At 46.7% G+C, this 21955-nt stretch overlaps 1 protein-coding gene across 4 annotated transcripts in view; it reads left to right on the top strand.

Annotated features, from left to right (window-relative positions):
- LOC110529236 (1-phosphatidylinositol 4,5-bisphosphate phosphodiesterase beta-1) overlaps nt 1–21955 on the top strand; it is a 274505-nt gene that overhangs the window by 225417 nt on the left and 27133 nt on the right. The window contains exons 25-33 of one of the 4 annotated variants that reach the window (XM_036985415.1): nt 1891–2023; nt 2164–2217; nt 2566–2785; nt 3026–3218; nt 3687–3763; nt 3903–3992; nt 4325–4382; nt 8291–8377; nt 8630–8654. In XM_036985415.1, coding sequence (XP_036841310.1) covers nt 1891–2023; nt 2164–2217; nt 2566–2785; nt 3026–3218; nt 3687–3763; nt 3903–3992; nt 4325–4382; nt 8291–8377; nt 8630–8654 — 937 coding nt within the window. Of the gene's footprint in view, nt 1–1890; nt 2024–2163; nt 2218–2565; nt 2786–3025; nt 3219–3686; nt 3768–3902; nt 3993–4324; nt 4383–8290; nt 8378–8629; nt 8655–21955 lie in introns of those variants that run through there. The other 3 variants (XM_036985413.1, XM_036985414.1, XR_005052868.1) reach the window with 3 other exon arrangements.

Raw genomic sequence — 21955 nt, 5'->3', positions numbered from 1 at the left:
GCTTTGAGACCCAGTGAATAGTAGTGTTTTACCTGATAAAATGCTTTGAGACCTAGTGAATAGTAGTGTTTTACCTGATAAAATGCTTTGAGACCCAGTGAATAGTAGTGTTTTACCTGATAAAATGCTTTGAGACCCAGTGAATAGTAGCATGGACCTGATAAAATGCTTTGAGACCCAGTGAATAGTAGTGTTTTACCTGATAAAATGCTTTGAGACCCAGTGAATAGTAGCATGGACCTGATAAAATGCTTTGAGACCCAGTGAATAGTAGCATGAACCTGATAAAATGCTTTGAGACCCAGTGAATAGTAGCATGAACCTGATAAAATGCTTTGAGACCCAGTGAATAGTAGCATGGACCTGATAAAATGCTTTGAGACCCAGTGAATAGCAGTGTGGACCTGATAAAATGCTTTGAGACCCAGTGAATAGTAGTGTGGACCTGATAAAATGCTTTGAGACCCAGTGAATAGTAGTGTTTTACCTGATAAAATGCTTTGAGACCCAGTGAATAGTAGTGTTTTACCTGATAAAATGCTTTGAGACCCAGTGAATAGCAGTGTGGACCTGATAAAATGCTTTGAGACCCAGTGAATAGTAGCATGGACCTGATAAAATGCTTTGAGACCCATTGAATAGTAGCATGAACCTGATAAAATGCTTTGAGACCCAGTGAATAGTAGCATGGACCTGATAAAATGCTTTGAGACCCAGTGAATAGCAGTGTGGACCTGATAAAATGCTTTGAGACCCAGTGAATAGTAGTGTGGACCTGATAAAATGCTTTGAGACCCAGTGAATAGTAGTGTTTTACCTGATAAAATGCTTTGAGACCCAGTGAATAGTAGCATGGACCTGATAAAATGCTTTGAGACCCAGTGAATGGTAGTGTTTTACCTGATAAAATGCTTTGAGACCCAGTGAATAGTAGTGTTTTACCTGATAAAATGCTTTGAGACCCAGTGAATAGTAGTGTGGACCTGATAAAATGCTTTGAGACCCAGTGAATAGTAGCATGGACCTGATAAAATGCTTTGAGACCCAGTGAATAGTAGCATGGACCTGATAAAATGCTTTGAGACCTAGTGAATAGTAGCATGGACCTGATAAAATGCTTTGAGACCCAGTGAATAGCAGTGTGGACCTGATAAAATGCTTTGAGACCCAGTGAATAGTAGCATGGACCTGATAAAATGCTTTGAGACCCAGTGAATAGTAGTGTTTTACCTGATAAAATGCTTTGAGACCCAGTGAATAGTAGCATGGACCTGATAAAATGCTTTGAGACCCAGTGAATAGTAGTGTTTTACCTGATAAAATGCTTTGAGACCCAGTGAATAGTAGCATGGACCTGATAAAATGCTTTGAGACCCAGTGAATAGTAGTGTTTTACCTGATAAAATGCTTTGAGACCCAGTGAATAGTAGCATGGACCTGATAAAATGCTTTGAGACCTAGTGAATAGTAGCATGGACCTGATAAAATGCTTTGAGACCCAGTGAATAGTAGTGTGGACCTGATAAAATGCTTTGAGACCTAGTGAATAGTAGCATGGACCTGATAAAATGCTTTGAGACCCAGTGAATAGTAGTGTGGACCTGATAAAATGCTTTGAGACCCAGTGAATAGTAGCATGGACCTGATAAAATGCTTTGAGACCCAGTGAATAGTAGCATGGACCTGATAAAATGCTTTGGGGACCCAGTGAATAGTAGCATGGACCTGATAAAATGCTTTGAGACCCAGTGAATAGTAGCATGGACCTGATAAAATACTTTGAGACCCAGTGAATAGTAGTGTGGACCTGATAAAATGCTTTGAGACCCAGTGAATAGTGCCTCATAAATGCAATGTGTCAGTATCATTGTCAATGTATTTGACTGGCAGGTCGATGCGGGTGGTGATGACCCCATGGAGCCTGACCCCCGGGTGACCGTGCCCGCAGAGAACGGAGTCAACCACGCCCCCTTCATCGCCCCCAAACCCCCCAGCCTTGTTAGCCACCAGCAACAGCCCACAGGTACAGGTCAAATCTCCACTTGAACTTACAGTGACTCCAATATGGCAACCAGTAACCTTCAATTTGTCGCGCCACAACACATTTACAACCCACTTGATCTGACAAAAGCCTCACTAACAAGTGTATATATTGTGTATCAGGTTCAGTGAAACCAGCAGTGAAGACTGAGGATGTAATCCAGAGTGTTCTTACAGGTAAGACTGGAGTAGGACTCGTACTAACTCTTATTAAGATGACTTTATGCGTCAATTGAGACTTCCCGACAAAAAAAATTGGCCACCAGACCCAGGATTCGAACTGGCAACCCTCCGGTTGCCAGCTCAACTTTCTAACCAGTAGGCTACCTGCCCAGCCACCCTCGATCGATGAATGTAAACAGATTGCATGACATCGCCAATCTGAAACATGAGGGAACGATGCACACGATCTGTAAAGGAACAGAACCAATACAGGTAGAAAGTCAAACACTCATGTCCTCCCTCTCCCTCCCTCCCTTTCTCTTTTCCTCCCCTCCATCCCTCTATCCTCACTCCTTCCTCCAGAGATGGAGGCCCAGACCCTGGAGGAGTTGAAGCAGCAGAAGGGCTTTGTGAGGGAGCAGAGGAAGCAGTATAAAGAGATGAAGGAGTTGGTCAGGAAACACCACCGCAAGACCGGCGAGCTGATCAAGGAGCACACGGCCAGGGCTGCAGAGCTGCAGAACCAGCACCAGCGCAGGCGCTCCGCGCTGCAGAAGAGCCACAAACGAGACGGTAAGAAAAGGTAGGTGGCCCTCTTTCTCCTCCTACTCTTCCTCCCTGCCCTTCTTCCTGTATCCCTGTTTCTCTCACTATGTGTCGGTCTCTACATCTCTCGCTCTCCGATCATGTTTTCTCTCTTCCATGTGGGTGCTCAGTGGCTAGAGCCTTCCACAGATAACTGTGTGTGTGGTGGTTGTGTGTGTGTGTGTGTGTGTTTGTGTTTGTTAGCACTTACCTACCTCCATGTGTGTGTCGACCTCAGTGTGTGCTGTATTTGTGTGTGTGGTAGGTCGGAGCAGTGTCTGTCGTCCCTGGAGCAGGAGCTGTGTGTGTTGGACCAGGAGTCCAGTCAGAGACTCTCTGAGCTCAAGGAGCAGCAGCAACAACAGCTACTCACACTGAGACAGGAGCAGTATTACAGCGAGAAGTACCAGAAGAAAGAACACATCAAAATGGTACACACACACACACACCTAATCCCTATCCTCAAGCAGAGAGATACTAGAGGACAAGAGCACATAAACTCATTTCAGCGTACATATTTTATTTGCGTTGAATCAGCATCAAGTGCGGTAACACTCAACTCAGTATAATGCTAAGCCTTGGCTTGTGTTTAATGAGCGGGCTCCCCTCTGGGCTTTATTACTCCATCTGCTTTGCTGACCTTAGATCAGTGTAAAGACGTCCCAGTGCTCCACTACTGCTACGGTAGATGGAAATGCTGAGTGTAGTCACGGTTCTGTGTACGAGGTGTCAGGGTTTATCCAGGCAGAAGAGAACAATACTGACTGGACCAATTCTATTCTCCAAAGTCAACAGATCAGGCCTGAGTTAAACAGAAGACATGAGTCAGGGATCATATCTTATGAGAGACAAACTGTAGGATAACCAGTGGTATTTTTCTCTGTATACTGTGTCTCCAGCTGGTGGAGAAGTTGACAACCATAGCAGAGGAATGTCAGAGTGCCCAGTTGAAGAAGATCCGAGACATCTGTGACAAGTAAGCACACACACACACACACACACACACACACACTTACTTTTATCCAGAGTGACTTACAGGAGCAATTAGGGTTAAGTGCCTTGCTCAAGGGCACATCGACTACACGGGGCGATTGTTTCACCTTCCTTCTCCACAGGGAAAAGAAAGACCTGAAGAAGAAGATGGACAAGAAAAGACAGGAGAAGATTAATGAAGCCAAGGCCAACAACAAGAACGTGACAGAAGAGTAAGCAGATGGGGTTGAGGAGGAGGCCTCCTGACACGTGCGTTGATCTGTATGTGCACAAGGCCACCAGATGGCGATGAAGGTTCATGATTCATCTGACTGATCGAAGCACATGCAATATAATCAAATGATGCCGCTATTTTTGACAGAAAGACTTAACGCTAGAAAGTGTCAAAGGTCATCAGGCAGACTTACCGACTTTTATGTTACGGTCCTTTGAGCTAGATTGGAACCAGGAATGTTAGGAGTGTTGATTGTTAATAAAGTCATCTTAGGTTAGAGTTGAGGAATGTTAAGGTGATGTAAGAGCTGACGCCTCTCGATGTTCACAGAGAGAAGCTGGAAATCAACAGGTCGTTTGTCAATGAGGTGGTGCAGTATATCAAACGGGTAAGTTTGTGTGTTTGTGTGTGTGTGTGTGTGTGTATGTTTCAAGTTGTATTAGGATGTACAGGATACACGTCCAACAAAATTCTTACTTGCAGGTTCCTTCGCGTCAACGCAACAACAATAAGAAACTAGAAAAGTATGTTTTCCTGAAGAAAATGTGGTGTGCTTGCTAGCTTGTTTTAAAGTATTTACGGTTTTGAAATAAGTTATTGTCATGGTAGGGACTGCAGTAGTAATGGTAATGACTGGTCATAGTTGACAAAGTCGGTAAGGATCGCCTGAACATGTAACAGTTGGTTTGGTGTCTCTAGCTTGACCGGTTCAAGAGTTACTGTTGGTGAGTTTTAAGATGCAAATGTATGCAAATGTCTATAGTTATAGTTGATAAAGATGTAAAAGAATTTGAATTTAGAATAGATTGAAAATGGAAGGCACTGCATCGCAGTGCTAGAGGCGTCACTACAGATCTGGGTTCGATCCCGGACTGTCGCAGACAGCCACGACCGCGGGACCCATGAGGCGGCGCACAATTGGCCCAGCGTCGATCCAGGTTAGGGGAGGGTTTGGCCGGCTGGGATGTCCTTGTCCCATCGCGCTGTAGCGCGATCGTGTTTCGGAGAACGCATGGCTCTCGACCTTCGCCTCTCCCGAGTCCATACGGGAGTTGCAGCGATGGGACAAGACTGTAACTACCAATTGAGTATCACAAGATGATGCCGTGCCTTAGACCGCTGCGCAACTTGGGACCCAGGTCGGGTGTTTATAGTTTTTAAAGGTTTCAGAGAATTTGAAGTTAAGATAGCCTGAATGTTTTAAAGTTGGTCGTGTAGCTTAATTAACCAAGGGGCAGGGCCATTTTGAATATCAACCACTGTATTCCAATGGTTCTCATTCAAGCACATGTTAATTTACGCACATTTTAAATGGTTATAGTTCCAAAAGTATACATAGTATCAAATATCCTTTGACAAGCAATCTAAATTGGTCTGTCTGAACATCTCAACATTGGTTTGGTGATTATTTAGATTTTTTTTTTACAACTAAAGTCTACGGGCCTTTGTTTGCCATTGAAATGCATTGGGAGATCATTTATTTAGTTGCAAGCACAACTAATAATAAAATATAAGAATACAAATATAAAGTAAATGGCTCAATAGAATAGAAGAAACATGTTAGCATAAGTATAATACAGGAAGGCACAATTTATAATACAATATTTACACATGTATCACGGAAGGGTCTGGTAGCAGCAGTTGTGAGGTGTGTGTAGCATGAGTGTGTGTGTGTGTGTGTGTGTGTGTGCTAAGGTTCAAGTGTTCAGCAGTCTGATGGCTTGTAGATACCAACAGGCTCAGAGACAGTTTCTATCAGACCTCATGCTCGGATACCATCTACCCGACGGTAAGGCAGTGAACAGCTCGTAGGCTGGGGTGTGTGGTGTCCTTGATGATGCTGCAGGACTTCTTCAGGCACGTTTCAACTAGACGTCCTGGACGGATGGAAACACAGTCCGAGTGATGTACTGCGCCGTCTTCACCAGCCGCTGAAAGGCCTTGTGGTCGTGGGCGGAGCAATTTCCATACCAGGCCGTGATGCAATCGGTCAGGATGCTCTCGATGGTGCAGCGGTAGCATTTGGAGAGGACCCGGGGTGGCATGCCAAATTTCTTCAGCCGCCTTAGGAAGTTGAGGCGCTGTTGCGCCCTCTTTACAAGATTGTTGGTATTGTTGGTCCATGTCAAGTCCTTTGTGATCTGGACGCTGAAGAACTTAAAACTGCTGACTTCCTGAAGTCAACAATCAACTCCTTTGTGTTGCTGACGTTAAGGGAAAGGTTGTTGTCCTGGCACCACAATGCCAGTTCACTTAACTCCTCCGCATAGGCTGACTCGTCCTTGTTGATTATCAGGCCTACAACTGTGGTATTGTCAGCAAACTTGATGATGGAGTTGGTGTCATGCAAAGCCACGCAGCAGAGGGCTGAGGACACACCCCAGGGGGGTACCTGTGTTAAGAGTCACAGCGACTGTTTATTGTTAAAGTAATCATAGGTTATTTTAGGTTAGACAACAGGCTGTGGAGATTGTTGCCAGTCCTTGAATGCTGCAGTACAGGCTCTCAGCATGGTACGGATTTCTCCGTTCATCCAGGGTGTTTGGTTGGGTTATGTCTGGATTGTTATTGTGGGTAGAACATTATCAACACATTTCCTAATGAAGCCTGTGACTGATGTACACTGAGTGTACAAAACATTAGGAACACCTTCCTAATATTGAGTTGCACCTCCTTTTGCCCTCAGAACAGCCTCAATTTGTTGGGCGTGGACTCTACAAGGGGTCAAAGGTGTTCCACAGGGATGCTGGCCCATGTTGACTCCAATGGTTCCCACAGTTGTGTCAAGTTAGCTGGATGTTCTTTGGGTAGTGTACCATTCTTGATACACACAGAAAACTGTTGAGCGTGAAAAACCCAGCAGCTTTTGCAGTTCTTGACACACTCAAACCAGTGCGCCTGTCACCTACAACCATATCCGGTTCAAAGGCACTTACATTTGTTCTCTTTCCCATTCACCCTCTGAATGGCACACATGCACAATCCATGTCTCAATTATCTCAGGGCTTAAAAATCCTTCTTTAACCTGTCTCCTCCCCATCTACACTTTCACCTGGATTCACCTGGTCAGTCTGTGTCATAGGAAAGAGCGGGTGTTCCTCATTTGTTTCTTGTACAACTCAGTGTACATTCCTCAGTGTTGATCGACGAGTCCAGGGTGGATATACAGTATATTCCAATCAGTATTCTCAAAAGAGCCATGCAGCATTGAGTGCAGCGACTCACTGTTCTCTGTTGGGGGGCTCCCTCTTCAGTTGCAGCTTGTAGATGTGGAGCAGGAACAGAGAGACAGGGTGGGGGGGGGGGGGGGGCTTTGTACGCATAACTGATGTTTGTGCACACATGGTCCAGCACAGAGGGGGCAGGATGCATGGGGCAGGAAAGAATTTGTTTTAATCTTGCTTGGTTAAAATCTCCCGTGACAATAAAGACTGCTTCCCGGTGAGAGGTTTCTGGCCGGCTAATGTTCTTGTGCAGTTGGATGAGTGCCACCTTGATGCTTGCTTGTGGTTTTATTGTATGTACACAGCTGTGACAATAACACTTGAATTCTCTTGACATATAGTGAGGTCGGTATTTTAGCTTCAGAAACTCCAGGTCGGGTGAACAGAACCTCGGGATGTTTTCAACTTCAGTACACCAGGAATTGTTGATGAGGAAGCATACACCTCCCTCCTACTCTTAACAGAAGCCGCCATTCGGGTCCATAAGGAAAATGGAAAAGCCATCTGGTTGAATAGCAGAGTCGAGTTAATTGACCGTAAGTCATGTCTCTGTAAAAACAGACACAGCATTCCTTGACGTCCCTCTGCGATTGAAGCCTTGATCTGAGTTCACAAATGAATTTTCCGGCGATTGGACATTAGCCATCAAGATACTAGGGAGTGGAGGCCGTGTAGTCCGTCTTTTCAGCTTAGCTCGCAGTCCCCCTTTCCTTTCTGTTCTTCATCGCCAGCGTTGCCTTTGGTCATCTCGGCCAGGAGCGACAGGTAAGCCCGCTGTGCCGGGAACAAAGAGGCCAATGTAGTACTCCAGATCTGGGAGGCTGAGAGATGTGTATAGCTTCCGATTCATGATACAGAAGTGTTTGTAGGAAATGATCGCACAAACATTCTGAGCAAACAAAGTAAGAATTAATGCAAAAATAGACATTTAAAAATAGCAAAGTCAAGCAGGAACCGCCCTCCGCCATCTGTGTGTGTGTCCGTCCGTACCTGTGGATTTGTTCGTGTTTGTTACACGGTATGTAGTGGCTACACCTTACTCTCGCCTACCCCTGTGTTTGTCTGTGTGTAGTTGGAGGATGCTCAGAGTAAGAGAATGGAGAGGCTACTGGAGAAGCAGAACGACATCCGACAACAGATTATGGATGAGAAACCTAAGGTATGGACACGTTTGCCCTCAAATACAGAACTGCAGGGTGAAGTTGCTTCGAACCAATCATTCATGGTCAGGTATAGGATGCGTTCCAAATGCAACTCTATTCCCTTGACAGTGCACTCCTTTTGATCACTAGTCAAAAGTGATGCACTATGTAGGGAGCAGGGAGACATTTGGGACAAAGACATATTTTCATCCCATAAAGGGTCCATTGGTTAATCATTTCCATCATGTCCATTGTTACTGTGATTGTAGGAAGGAGGTACGACAGAGGACCAGGGTAAGACATTCTGCGTCTGAGTGTGCATTGATACAGCTTCAATACTTTAGCATGTGTAACAGAAAGCAGTAACACAAAATAATTTATGTGGTTTGAATAAGACGGCAACAGCTGGAGAATGATAAGTGGATGTGCACCTTGCTTCCGACTCTGCCTTTCTTTAACAATAACCTCGATGGGCAACCGCACTCTTAAGGCCAAGCTCAACCTCACACTCCCAAATACTCTGTGCCCTTGTCAGACGGGTCATTCTTTCCTCTCCTCTTCTCCCCCTCTCCTCTTCGCCCCCTCTCCTCTTCGCCCCCTCTCCTCTCCTCGATCACGTCTCCTCTGTCTGCTATGTACACGGAGCTGGATCTCCAAACCCCATTTCCATGGCCTAGTTTCTTTACCCCTCTTGCCCCACTCTCAGTGTTCTGCTCTGTGTTTGGGTGTCTGGGACAATTGACTATTTTCAGGCCTGTTCCCTCTGAATACTCTGCTCTATAGCTATGGTTGTATTGCTGCGTGTGTTTGTTGTAACAACTCATTTTTAACCTTGTTATTGTATGTAGAATAGAAAGTACGCTTTTTGAATTGGCGATGTCTATAAGAGAATTAGCCAAGTACAGTGCATTTGGAAACTTTTTTGGGACTTGACTTTTTCCACATTTTGTTACGTTACAGTGGGGCTGGGCGATAAATCATTATCGATAATTATCGAGGTAATTACTTCGCTCAGTAACGATATAAAAACATTTCGATTCATTTTCGATAATGTCGATATAGAATAATGGGGTCCAGCAGTCCATTTCACCTCTGTGACGCAGCAGGAACGTGCGGAGAAGTGACAATATGCACGTGGAGAGGTACACGCCCACTAAAAACCACTTAGCACCTCGGGTGATGGAGTCGCCACTATTAACCACGAGAAATGAGTGATGTCGGCGAAAACAGTGGTGGTGATAGCCATGGAGAAGGAGCAGCTTCCAACGAAGAAATGATTGATGAAAAGGGTTCAACTGTTTCAGTCATTTGGAAGCGGTTTGGCTTTTTGAAGTCTGACGAAAAAGAAGAGCAATGTTCAGTGCAAATTGTGCCGTAGACAGGTGGGTGGTAACATGACAAACCTTTTTCAACATCTGAAGCAAAACCACTCTTTGGAACATGCAGGGAGTTTGAGTTTGTGCCACGGTGTTGATAAACGCCCCTCAAGCACCACCCAATCTAGGGATGTTCGCCCGAAGTAGTCAACACTGATAGCGTTTTTGCCCTACAAGCAAATATTGTAAAAACAAAGACATCACAAATGCTATTTTGCATTGCTAAAGGAGATTAGCACAGTCGAAAAGGAAGGTTTCAAGAGGCTTATCAATTGAACTGATCCCAGGTGCGTGCTCCCTGGCCGCAAACATGGAACAATTTTCCTTGAAGTATAATTTGATGTGTAGCTCACATGATTATAAAAAATGTAACCTTTATTTAACAAGGCAAGTCGGTTAAGAACAACTTCTTGTTTACAATGACGGCAATCGGGGAACAGTGGGTTAACTGCCTTGTTCAGGGGCAGAACGACAGATTGTTACCGTATCAGCTCGGGGATTCGATCTCGCAACCTTTCAGTTACTGGTCCAACGCTCTAACCACGGTTTGTTAAGGTATTCTTGAGTTTGAAGCAGATATGCACCTTTAAAACATTATTTGATTAATATCGTGATAATTATCGTTATCGATTGAAAAATGATATAAAATGATATAGATATCGTGATCATTTATTTGCCATGTCTCCCGTCCCTTACAGCCTTATTCTAAAATTGATGAAATCGTTTTTTCCCCTCATCGATCGACACACAATACCCCACAATGACAATGCAAAAACTGAAATGTCACTTTTAGGTAAGTATTCAGACCCTTTCCTCAGTACTTTGTTGAAGCACCTTTGGCAGCGATTACAGCCTTGAGTCTTCTTGGGTATGACGCTACAAGCCTGGCACACCTGTATTTGGGGAGTTTCTCCCATCCTTCTCTGCTGATCCTCTCAAGCTCTGTCTGGTTGGATGGGGAGTTTATTTTTTTTAAATTACATTTTACCTTTATTTAACTAGGCCAGTCAGTTAAAGAACAAATAATAAATTTTAATGACGGCCTAGGTTAACTGCCTGTTCAGAACGACAGATTTGTACCTTGTCAGCTCGGGGGTTTGAACTTGCAACCTTCCGGTTACCAGTCCAACGCTCTAACCACTAGGCTACCCTGCCAAGTGTCGCTGCACAGCTATTTTCAGGTCTCTCCAGAGATCGATCGGGTTCAAGTCTGGGCTCTGGCTGGGCCACTCAAGGACATTCAAAAGACTTGTCCCGAAGCCACTCCCTCATTGTCTTGGCTGTGTGCTTAGGGTCGTTGACCTGTTAGAAGGTGAACCTTCACCCTAGTCTGAGGTCTTGAGCGCTCTAGAGCAGGTTTTCATCAATGATCTCTCCGTGCTTTTCTCCGTTCATCTTTCCCTCGATCCTGACTAGTCTCCCAGTCCCTGCTGCTGAAAACCATCCCCACAGCATGATGCTGCCACCACCATGCTTCACCGTAGGGATGGTGCCAGGTTTCCTTCAGATGTGACGCTTGGCATTCAGGCCAAAGAGTTCAATCTTGGTTTCATGAGACCAGAGAATCTTGTTTCTCATGGTCTGAAAGTCCTTGAGGTGCCTTTTGGAACATCACAAGGATGATCAATGGAAACAAGATGCACCTGAGCTAAATTTCGAGTTTCATTGCAAAGGGTCTAAATACTAATGTAAATAAGGTATTCCAGTTTCTTTTATTATCATAAAGTTGCAAAAACAATTCAACAGCTTTTGCTTTGTCGTCATGGGGTGTTGTGTGTTGATTGATGAGGGAAAAAATTTATTGAATCCATTTTAGAACATCGCTGTAACGTAACAAAATGTGTAAAAGGGGAAGGGGTCTGAATAATTTCCGAATGCACTGTACATCTCAACTCCACGATACCACATCCGAAAGTTGCTGTGAAGTCAATACTTACATTTTTCTTTTTTAATTCTTTAACCTTTACTGTGTACATACACTGAGTATACAAAACAATAAGAACACCTGCTCTTTCCGTGACATAGGCTGACCAGGTTAATCCAAGTGAAAGCTATGGTCCCTTATTGATGTCGCTTGTTAAATCCACTTCAAATCAGTGGAAATGAAGGGGAGGAGACGGGGTAAAGAAGGATTTTAAAAAGTTTTAAACCTTTTAAGCCTTGAGGCAATTGAGACATGGATTGCGTATGTGTGCCATTCTGCGGGTGAATCGTCAAGACAGAATATTTAAGTGCCTTTGAACAGGGTATGGCCAGGCGCGCACCGGTTTGTGTCAAGAACTACAACGCTGATGGATTTTTCATCCTCAACAGTTTCCTGTGTGTCTCAAGATTGGTCCACCACCCAAAGGACATCCAGCCAACTTGACAACTGTGGGAAGCATCAGAGTCAACATGGGCCAGCATCCCTGTGGAACACTTTCAACACCTTCTGAGGCTAAAAAAGGGGGGGGGGGGTGCAACTCAATATTAGGAAGGTGTTCCTAAGGTTTGGTATACTCACACTCTGTGTTTGTCCTCTGTTGTTTGTCCTCTGTTGTTTGTCCTCTGTTGTTGCGTGCCTTTCTTTGTTTGCTGAAATCCATACTTTTTCATAAAATACAACCACCGACTGCAATCTTCGAGCAACAGCAACGAGGAAACAGTCGGTGGTTGTATTTGATTGACGTTTTATTTTTAAAAAGTATGGGCTTCAGTGAACAGCATGGCTCTCAACAGAGAACAAACATAGGTACACGGTACGGGTTTAAGAATTGACGTTTTGAAGAAGTCGGAGGTTCACTCCAAGTTGCACTCAACTCCGGTGGGTGCGGTATCGTGGAGTTGAGATATACTTGGATATATGAAAATGTGATATGCATTGGACATATTAGAAGGGGGGGGGGGCATGGATGATGTTGTACTTACTAGTGCAGCACAGGGAGGATGACTATGGGAAAGACATACTTGAAACAATGAATAGTGCTTTTCTCAATAGCTAGTCACAGTCATACTGTCTTAAGCTGTCGTTAGAGTCAGCCAACTTCCTACAGTAGCAGATCCTCCGTGCTCATTATCTCACAGTGTGCGTGTGGGTGTGTAAGAGTACGGCTTGTGAGGATGTCATTTTCTCCCCCCGTTTCCTGTCGTATCACTCTCTCCTTCGATCACACTCTGAATCCCCCAGCCCAGATATTATGACAATTCTCTCTCTTGTCTTGTACACCGTCTGAGTCATACGTTATGTGTTACCACTGACACATGTTTGTAGAAGAAAGAGGAGTAGAAAAAGAGAGTGATGATGACGATGATGATGAAGTCAAGTGAGAGTTCCATGAAGGGCTAATGGAGGAGGGCATGACTAACCAGGATAGGGCTAATATGAAGACACACACACACACACATTTTCACTGACGCATGTACACATACTCTCTCTCTCTCTCACACACACACGGTTCTGACCCAGATTTCTCCTCTGGGCTCAGAGCAGCCGCTAATGGACCGCTATAACCATCCCTGGTCTGTGGAGACCCTCACATCTCTCACTGCGACCGCCCGCCCGCCCGGGTTAGCACCACGCTACGCTGCCTCACGGCTGTGTGTGTGTGTGTGTGTCTGTGTCTGTGTCTGTGTGTATGTCAGGCCAGCTGCTATCCCGCTGTGCAGAAGGAAATAGATGCGACTGAGGCCAGTTTACCCAAATAACCACTTATGTTCCATGTCCAGTTTTAACTCAACCTACTTGCTACTGTATCCGTCTGGCCGAAGTGAATGTTATAGCTCCTAACCCGTTTACTGTGTGTCTGAAGACGCAGAACTTTTAAGCCCGTGTTCCAATGGAGGGTCAGTTGTTTTACATGGAGGAATCTGCCAGGTTGCGGGGCTGTGCGTTTTGGTCTCCAAACGTCAGCATGTGTTCCGTTATTTTAACGTTTGTGTTGCCTAGGCCATGGCCATACGGCAATATGTCAGAAGAGAGAGAGAGAGGAAATGGGGAAAGAGAGAGATATGGAGTCGGTATGGGCAGGGAGGGAGAGAGAGTGTGAGAGGGAATAGCTGATGGAGAGGAAGAGAAGGAGGGAGAGAGAGAGAGAGAGAGAGAGAGAGAGAGAGTGTGTGGGAGGGGATAGGGGATGGAGAGAAAGAGGAGGGAGAGAGAGCTCGTGTCCTCTGTCTTGTCTGTCGTCACTCTCCGCGGGTGCGCATTCAGGTGATGGTGTCCTGCTAATGTTCTAATCAAAATGGCTTCACACCCACAGCACGGTAGACGCTGATTGGCCACACACACACACACACACACCTCCAACATCGCTCTCAAAGACATACCATTGCACCAGGGTACTCAGCCATAGTGTTATGGTTGTCAATCAGATTATCTTAAAGTAGCTAACTGTCCAGTGAAAATATCACTTTTAAAAGTTCATATTCTGTTAACTCATACCCAAATAATGTTATGGACTCGTCCTATGCTCATATTTGTGGCCCAAGCATTCTGTTGTTGTGATACTCCCACACCATTCTGTTGTTGTGATACTCCCACACCATTCTGTTGTTGTGATACTCCCACACCATTCTGTTGTTGTGATACTCCCACACCATTCTGTTGTTGTGATACCCCCACACCATTCTGTTGTTGTGATACTCCCACACCATTCTGTTGTTGTGATACTCCCACACCATTCTGTTGTTGTGATACTCCCACACCATTCTGTTGTTGTGATACTCCCACACCATTCTGTTGTTGTGATACTCCCACACCATTCTGTTGTTGTGATACTCCCACACCATTCTGTTGTTGTGATACTCCCACACCATTCTGTTGTTGTGATACTCCCACACCATTCTGTTGTTGTGATACTCTCACACCATTCTGTTGTTGTGATACTCCCACACCATTCTGTTGTTGTGATACTCCCACACCATTCTGTTGTTGTGATACCCCCACACCATTCTGTTGTTGTGATACTCCCACACCATTCTGTTGTTGTGATACTCCCACACCATTCTGTTGTTGTGATACCCCCACACCATTCTGTTGTTGTGATACTCCCACACCATTCTGTTGTTGTGATACCCCCACACCATTCTGTTGTTGTGATACTCCCACACCATTCTGTTGTTGTGATACCCCCACACCATTCTGTTGTTGTCCTACTCCCACACCATTCTGTTGTTGTGATACTCCCACACCATTCTGTTGTTGTGATACTCCCACACCATTCTGTTGTTGTGATACTCCCACACCATTCTGTTGTTGTGATACTCCCACACCATTCTGTTGTTGTGATACTCCCACACCATTCTGTTGTTGTGATACTCCCACACCATTCTGTTGTTGTGATACTCCCACACCATTCTGTTGTTGTGATACCCCCACACCATTATGTTGTTGTGATACTCCCACACCATTCTGTTGTTGTGATACCCCCACACCATTCTGTTGTTGTGATACTCCCACACCATTCTGTTGTTGTGATACTCCCACACCATTCTGTTGTTGTGATACTCCCACACCATTCTGTTGTTGTGATACTCCCACACCATTCTGTTGTTGTGATACTCCCACACCATTCTGTTGTTGTGATACTCCCACACCATTCTGTTGTTGTGATACTCCCACACCATTCTGTTGTAGTGATACTCCCACACCATTCTGTTGTTGTGATACTCCCACACCATTCTGTTGTTGTGATACTCCCACACCATTCTGTTGTTGTGATACTCCCACACCATTCTGTTGTTGTGATACTCCCACACCATTCTGTTGTTGTGATACTCCCACACCATTCTGTTGTTGTGATACCCCCACACCATTCTGTTGTTGTGATACTCCCACACCATTCTGTTGTTGTGATACTCCCACACTATTCTGTTGTTGTGATACTCCCACACCATTCTGTTGTTGTGATACTCCCACACCATTCTGTTGTTGTGATACTCCCACACCATTCTGTTGTTGTGATACCCCCACACCATTCTGTTGTTGTGATACCCCCACACCATTCTGTTGTTGTGATACCCCCACACCATTCTGTTGTTGTGATACTCCCACACCATTCTGTTGTTGTGATACTCCCACACAATTCTGTTGTTGTGATACCCCCACACCATTCTGTTGTTGTGATACTCCCACACCATTATGTTGTTGTGATACTCCCACACCATTCTGTTGTTGTGATACCCCCACACCATTCTGTTGTTGTGATACTCCCACACCATTCTGTTGTTGTGATACTCCCACACCATTCTGTTGTTGTGATACCCCCACACCATTCTGTTGTTGTGATACTCCCACACCATTCTGTTGTTGTGATACTCCCACACCATTCTGTTGTTGTGATACCCCCACACCATTCTGTTGTTGTGATACTCCCACACCATTCTGTTGTTGTGATACTCCCACACCATTCTGTTGTTGTGATACTCCCACACCATTCTGTTGTTGTGATACCCCCACACCATTCTGTTGTTGTGATACTCCCACACCATTCTGTTGTTGTGATACTCCCACACCATTCTGTTGTTGTGATACTCCCACACCATTCTGTTGTTGTGATACTCCCACACCATTCTGTTGTTGTGATACTCCCACACCATTCTGTTGTTGTGATACTCCCACACCATTCTGTTGTTGTGATACTCCCACACCATTCTGTTGTTGTGATACTCCCACACCATTCTGTTGTTGTGATACCCCCACACCATTCTGTTGTTGTGATACCCCCACACCCTTCTGTTGTTGTGATACCCCCCACACCATTCTGTTGTTGTGATACCCCCACACCATTCTGTTGTTGTGATACCCCCACACCATTCTGTTGTTGTGATACTCCCACACCATTCTGTTGTTGTGATACCCCCACACCATTCTGTTGTTGTGATACCCCCACACCATTCTGTTGTTGTGATACTCCCACACCATTCTGTTGTTGTGATACTCCCACACCATTCTGTTGTTGTGATACTCCCACACCATTCTGTTGTTGTGATACCCCCACACCATTCTGTTGTTGTGATACTCCCACACCATTCTGTTGTTGTGATACCCCCACACCATTCTGTTGTTGTGATACCCCCACACCATTCTGTTGTTGTGATACTCCCACACCATTATGTTGTTGTGATACTCCCACACCATTCTGTTGTTGTGATACTCCCACACCATTCTGTTGTTGTGATACTCCCACACCATTCTGTTGTTGTGATACTCCCACACCATTATGTTGTTGTGATACTCCCACACCATTCTGTTGTTGTGATACTCCCACACCATTATGTTGTTGTGATACTCCCACACCATTCTGTTGTTGTGATACTCCCACACCATTCTGTTGTTGTGATACTCCCACACCATTCTGTTGTTGTGATACTCCCACACCATTCTGTTGTTGTGATACTCCCACACCATTCTGTTGTTGTGATACTCCCACACCATTCTGTTGTTGTGATACTCCCACACCATTCTGTTGTTGTGATACTCCCACACCATTATGTTGTTGTGATACTCCCACACCATTCTGTTGTTGTGATACTCCCACACCATTATGTTGTTGTGATACTCCCACACCATTCTGTTGTTGTGATACCCCCACACCATTATGTTGTTGTGATACTCCCACACCATTCTGTTGTTGTGATACTCCCACACCATTATGTTGTTGTGATACTCCCACACCTTTCTGTTGTTGTGATACTCCCACACCATTCTGTTGTTGTGATACTCCCACACCATTCTGTTGTTGTGATACTCCCACACCATTCTGTTGTTGTGATACTCCCACACCATTATGTTGTTGTGATACTCCCACACCATTCTGTTGTTGTGATACTCCCACACCATTCTGTTGTTGTGATACTCCCACACCATTCTGTTGTTGTGATACTCCCACACCATTATGTTGTTGTGATACTCCCACACCATTCTGTTGTTGTGATACCCCCACACCATTATGTTGTTGTGATACTCCCACACCATTCTGTTGTTGTGATACTCCCACACCATTATGTTGTTGTGATACCCCCACACCATTATGTTGTTGTGATACTCCCACACCATTCTGTTGTTGTGATACTCCCACACCATTCTGTTGTTGTGATACCCCCACACCATTATGTTGTTGTGATACTCCCACACCATTCTGTTGTTGTGATACTCCCACACCATTCTGTTGTTGTGATACTCCCACACCATTCCGGAACAGAAAAGCAGCTTTTGAACATATTGAATTTTTTAACTCATATAGTAAGTAATTATAGGTCATATTTCAAGGTTTTAAATGGGAGAGTCATGCTATGTGGTAGTCTTCCCTTCCCTAATTGTAGGTCACTCTGGCTAAGAGGGTCTGCTGAATGACTAAGATATAGGAATGTAATTGGGAACTCTGGGTCTGATTCACCTGGACAGTAATCTCTATTACCCTACACCTACACACTGCACCAGTTGTCCTCCTACTTGACTGTGTAGCTAGCCTAGACAGGTGAAATGCCATTCACACCTACAACACCATTATTCTGTTCTCACACTTGCTCACACAGGATGTGAGACAACTGGGAAGAGAAGTGTATATGCGTCACGTGTGTCACTCACGTACACGTGTGTGCAACGGGAGACACATGCGGTGTGAGTGTGGGGTGTATGTGTGTGGAGGCAGATAGCCCCTGTCTCATCCTTTTCAGAGCAGGCAACAGAAAATGGTGGCGTCCCCGAGTGCAGGAGCCATTACTGTAACACTCTCACGTACACTTTTTCTCTATCACACAGTCACCGTCACACACACACACAGTGACGCACACACACAAACGCACACAGTGTTTGGTCCGTGATGCAACACACCGGAGCCCTGTGCAGTCGTCATGGAAACGCTCATTCTACACCCCCCCCCCCCACCCCACACACACAAACACACCCCTCCCCATCATCTTCTATCCACGACTCTCTCTGCAATCTGTTAATTTGGAGCCTGATGACAACACCCAGGGAAAGTGACTGCCTGGTGGTGGCCTGTAGAAAGACCGAGAGAGGGAGGGACAGAGAGATAGAGAAACCACAAGAGAAAATAGGGAGAGTGAGGGAGGAAGAGAAAATGAGTGAGGAAGAAGGAGAGACAGGAGGGATAAAAGGAGAGACAGTGAGGGATAAAAGGAGAGACAGGGAGGGATAGACGGAGAGACAGGGAGGGATAGACGGAGAGACAGGGAGGGATAGACGAAGAGACGGGAGGGATAGACAGAGAGACGGGAGGGATAGACGGAGAGACAGGAGGGAGAGACAGGGACGGATAGAAGGAGACACAGGAGAGATAGACGGCGAGACAGGGAGGGATAGACGGAGAGACAGGAGGGATAGACGGAGAGACAGGGAGGGATAGACGGAGAGACAGGGAGGGGTAGAAGGAGACGGGAGGGATAGACAGGGAGACAGGAGGAATAGACGGAGAGACAGGAGGGACAGACGGAGAGACAGGAGAGATAGACGGAGAGACAGGGAGGGATAGACGGAGAGACAGGGAGGGATAGAAGGAGAGACAGGAGGGATAGACGGAGAGACAGGGAGGGATAGACGGAGAGACGGAGAGAGAGGGAGGATAGACGGAGAGACAGGGAGGGATAGACAGAGAGACGGGAGGGATAGACAGAGAGACGGAGGGATAGACGGAGAGACAGGGAGGGATAGACGGAGAGACAGGGAGGGATAGACGGGGAGACAGGGAGGGATAGACGGAGAGACTGGGAGGGATAGACGGAGAGACGGGGAGGGATAGACGGAGAGACAGGGGGGATGGACGGAGAGACAGGCAGGGATAGATGGAGAGACAGGGAGGGATAGAAGGAGACGGGAGGGATAGACAGGGAGGGATAGAAGGAGACGGGAGGGATAGACAGGGAGACAGGAGGGATAGACGGAGAGACAGGAGGGATAGACGGAGAGACAGGGAGGGATAGACAGAGAGACAGGAGGGATAGACAGAGAGACAGGGAGGGATAGACGGAGAGACAGGGAGGGATAGATGGAGAGACAGGGAGGGATAGAAAGAGAGACAGGGAGGGATAGAAGGAGAGACAGGAGGGATAGACAGAGAGACAGGGAGGGATAGACGGAGAGACAGGGAGGGGTAGAAGGAGACGGGAGGGATAGACAGGGAGACAGGAGGAATAGACGGAGAGACAGGAGGGACAGACGGAGAGACAGGAGAGATAGACGGAGAGACAGGGAGGGATAGACGGAGAGACAGGGAGGGATAGAAGGAGAGACAGGAGGGATAGACGGAGAGACAGGGAGGGATAGACTGAGAGACGGAGAGAGAGGGAGGATAGACGGAGAGACAGGGAGGGATAGACAGAGAGACGGGAGGGATAGACAGAGAGACGGAGGGATAGACGGAGAGACAGGGAGGGATAGACGGAGAGACAGGGAGGGATAGACGGGGAGACAGGGAGGGATAGACGGAGAGACAGGAGGGATAGACAGAGAGACAGGGTGGGATAGACGGAGAGACAGGGTGGGATAGACGGAGAGACAGGGAGGGATAGACAGAGAGACGGGAGGGATAGACAGAGAGACAGGGATGGATAGACGGAGAGACAGGGAGGGATAGAAGGAGAGACAGGAGGGATAGACAGAGAGACCGGGAGGGATAGACGGAGAGACAGGGAGGGATAGACGGAGAGACGGGAGGGATAGACAGAGAGACAGGAGGGATAGACGGAGAGACAGGAGGGATAGACGGAGAGACAGGAGGGATAGACAGAGAGACCGGGAGGGATAGACGGAGAGACAGGGAGGGATAGACGGAGAGACGGGAGGGATAGACAGAGAGACAGGAGGGATAGACGGAGAGACAGGAGGGATAGACGGAGAGACAGACAGGGAGAGACAGACAGGGATAGACGGAGAGACAGGGAGGGATAAAAGGAGACGGGAGGGATAGACGGAGAGACGGGAGGGATAGACGGAGAGACAGGGAGGGATAGACGGAGATACGGGAGGGATAGACGGAGAGACGGGAGGGATAGACGGAGAGAGAGGGAGGGATAGACGGAGAGACAGGAGGGATAGACAGAGAGACAGGGAGGGATAGACAGAGAGACAGGAGGAATAGACAGAGAGACAGGGAGGGATAGACAGAGAGACAGGAGGGATAGATGGAGACCCAGGGAGGGATAGACTAAGAGAGAGGGAGGGATAGACGGAGAGACAGGGAGGGATAAAAGGAGACGGGAGGGATAGACTGAGAGACAGGGAGGGATAGACGGAGAGACAGGGAGGGATAGACGGAGAGAAAGGAGGGATCGACAGAGAGACAGGGTGGGATAGACGGAGAGACAGGGAGGGATAGACGGAGAGACAGGGAGGGATAGATGGAGAGACAGGAGGGATAGACAGAGAGACAGGGATGGATAGACGGAGAGACAGGGAGGGATAGAAGGAGAGACAGGAGGGATAGACAGAGAGACAGGGAGGGATAGACGGAGAGACGGGAGGAATAGACAGAGAGACAGGGAGGGATAGACGGAGATACGGGAGGGATAGACGGAGAGACGGGAGGGATAGACGGAGAGAGAGGGAGGGATAGACGGAGAGACAGGAGGGATAGACAGAGAGACAGGGTGGGATAGAAGGAGAGACAGGGAGGGATAGACGGAGAGACAGGGAGGGATAGACGGAGAGACAGGAGGGATAGACGGAGAGACAGGCAGGGATAGATGGAGAGACAGGGAGGGATAGAAGGAGACGGGAGGGATAGACAGGGAGGGATAGAAGGAGATGGGAGGGATAGACAGGGAGACAGGAGGGATAGACGGAGAGACAGGAGGGATAGATGGAGAGACAGGGAAGGATAGACAGAGAGACAGGAGGAATAGACAGAGAGACAGGGAGGGATAGACGGAGAGACAGGGAGGGATAGACGGAGAGACAGGAGGGATAGACAGAGAGACAGGGATGGATAGACGGAGAGACAGGGAGGGATAGAAGGAGAGACAGGAGGGATAGACAGAGAGACAGGGAGGGATAGATGGAGAGACAGTCAGGGATAGACGGAGAGACGGGAGGGATAGACAGAGAGACAGGAGGGATAGACGGAGAGACAGGAGGGATAGACGGAGAGACAGACAGGGAGAGACAGACAGGGATAGACGGAGAGACAGGGAGGGATAAAAGGAGACGGGAGGGATAGACGGAGAGACGGGAGGGATAGACAGAGAGACAGGGAGGGATAGACAGAGAGACAGGAGGGATAG

Source organism: Oncorhynchus mykiss, chromosome 8 (assembly GCF_013265735.2).
Source record: "Oncorhynchus mykiss isolate Arlee chromosome 8, USDA_OmykA_1.1, whole genome shotgun sequence".
NCBI classification, from domain to species: Eukaryota; Metazoa; Chordata; class Actinopteri; order Salmoniformes; family Salmonidae; genus Oncorhynchus; species Oncorhynchus mykiss.
The sequence above is the reverse complement of the archived record's forward strand: the minus strand, read 5'-3'. Positions and strand labels throughout refer to the sequence as shown.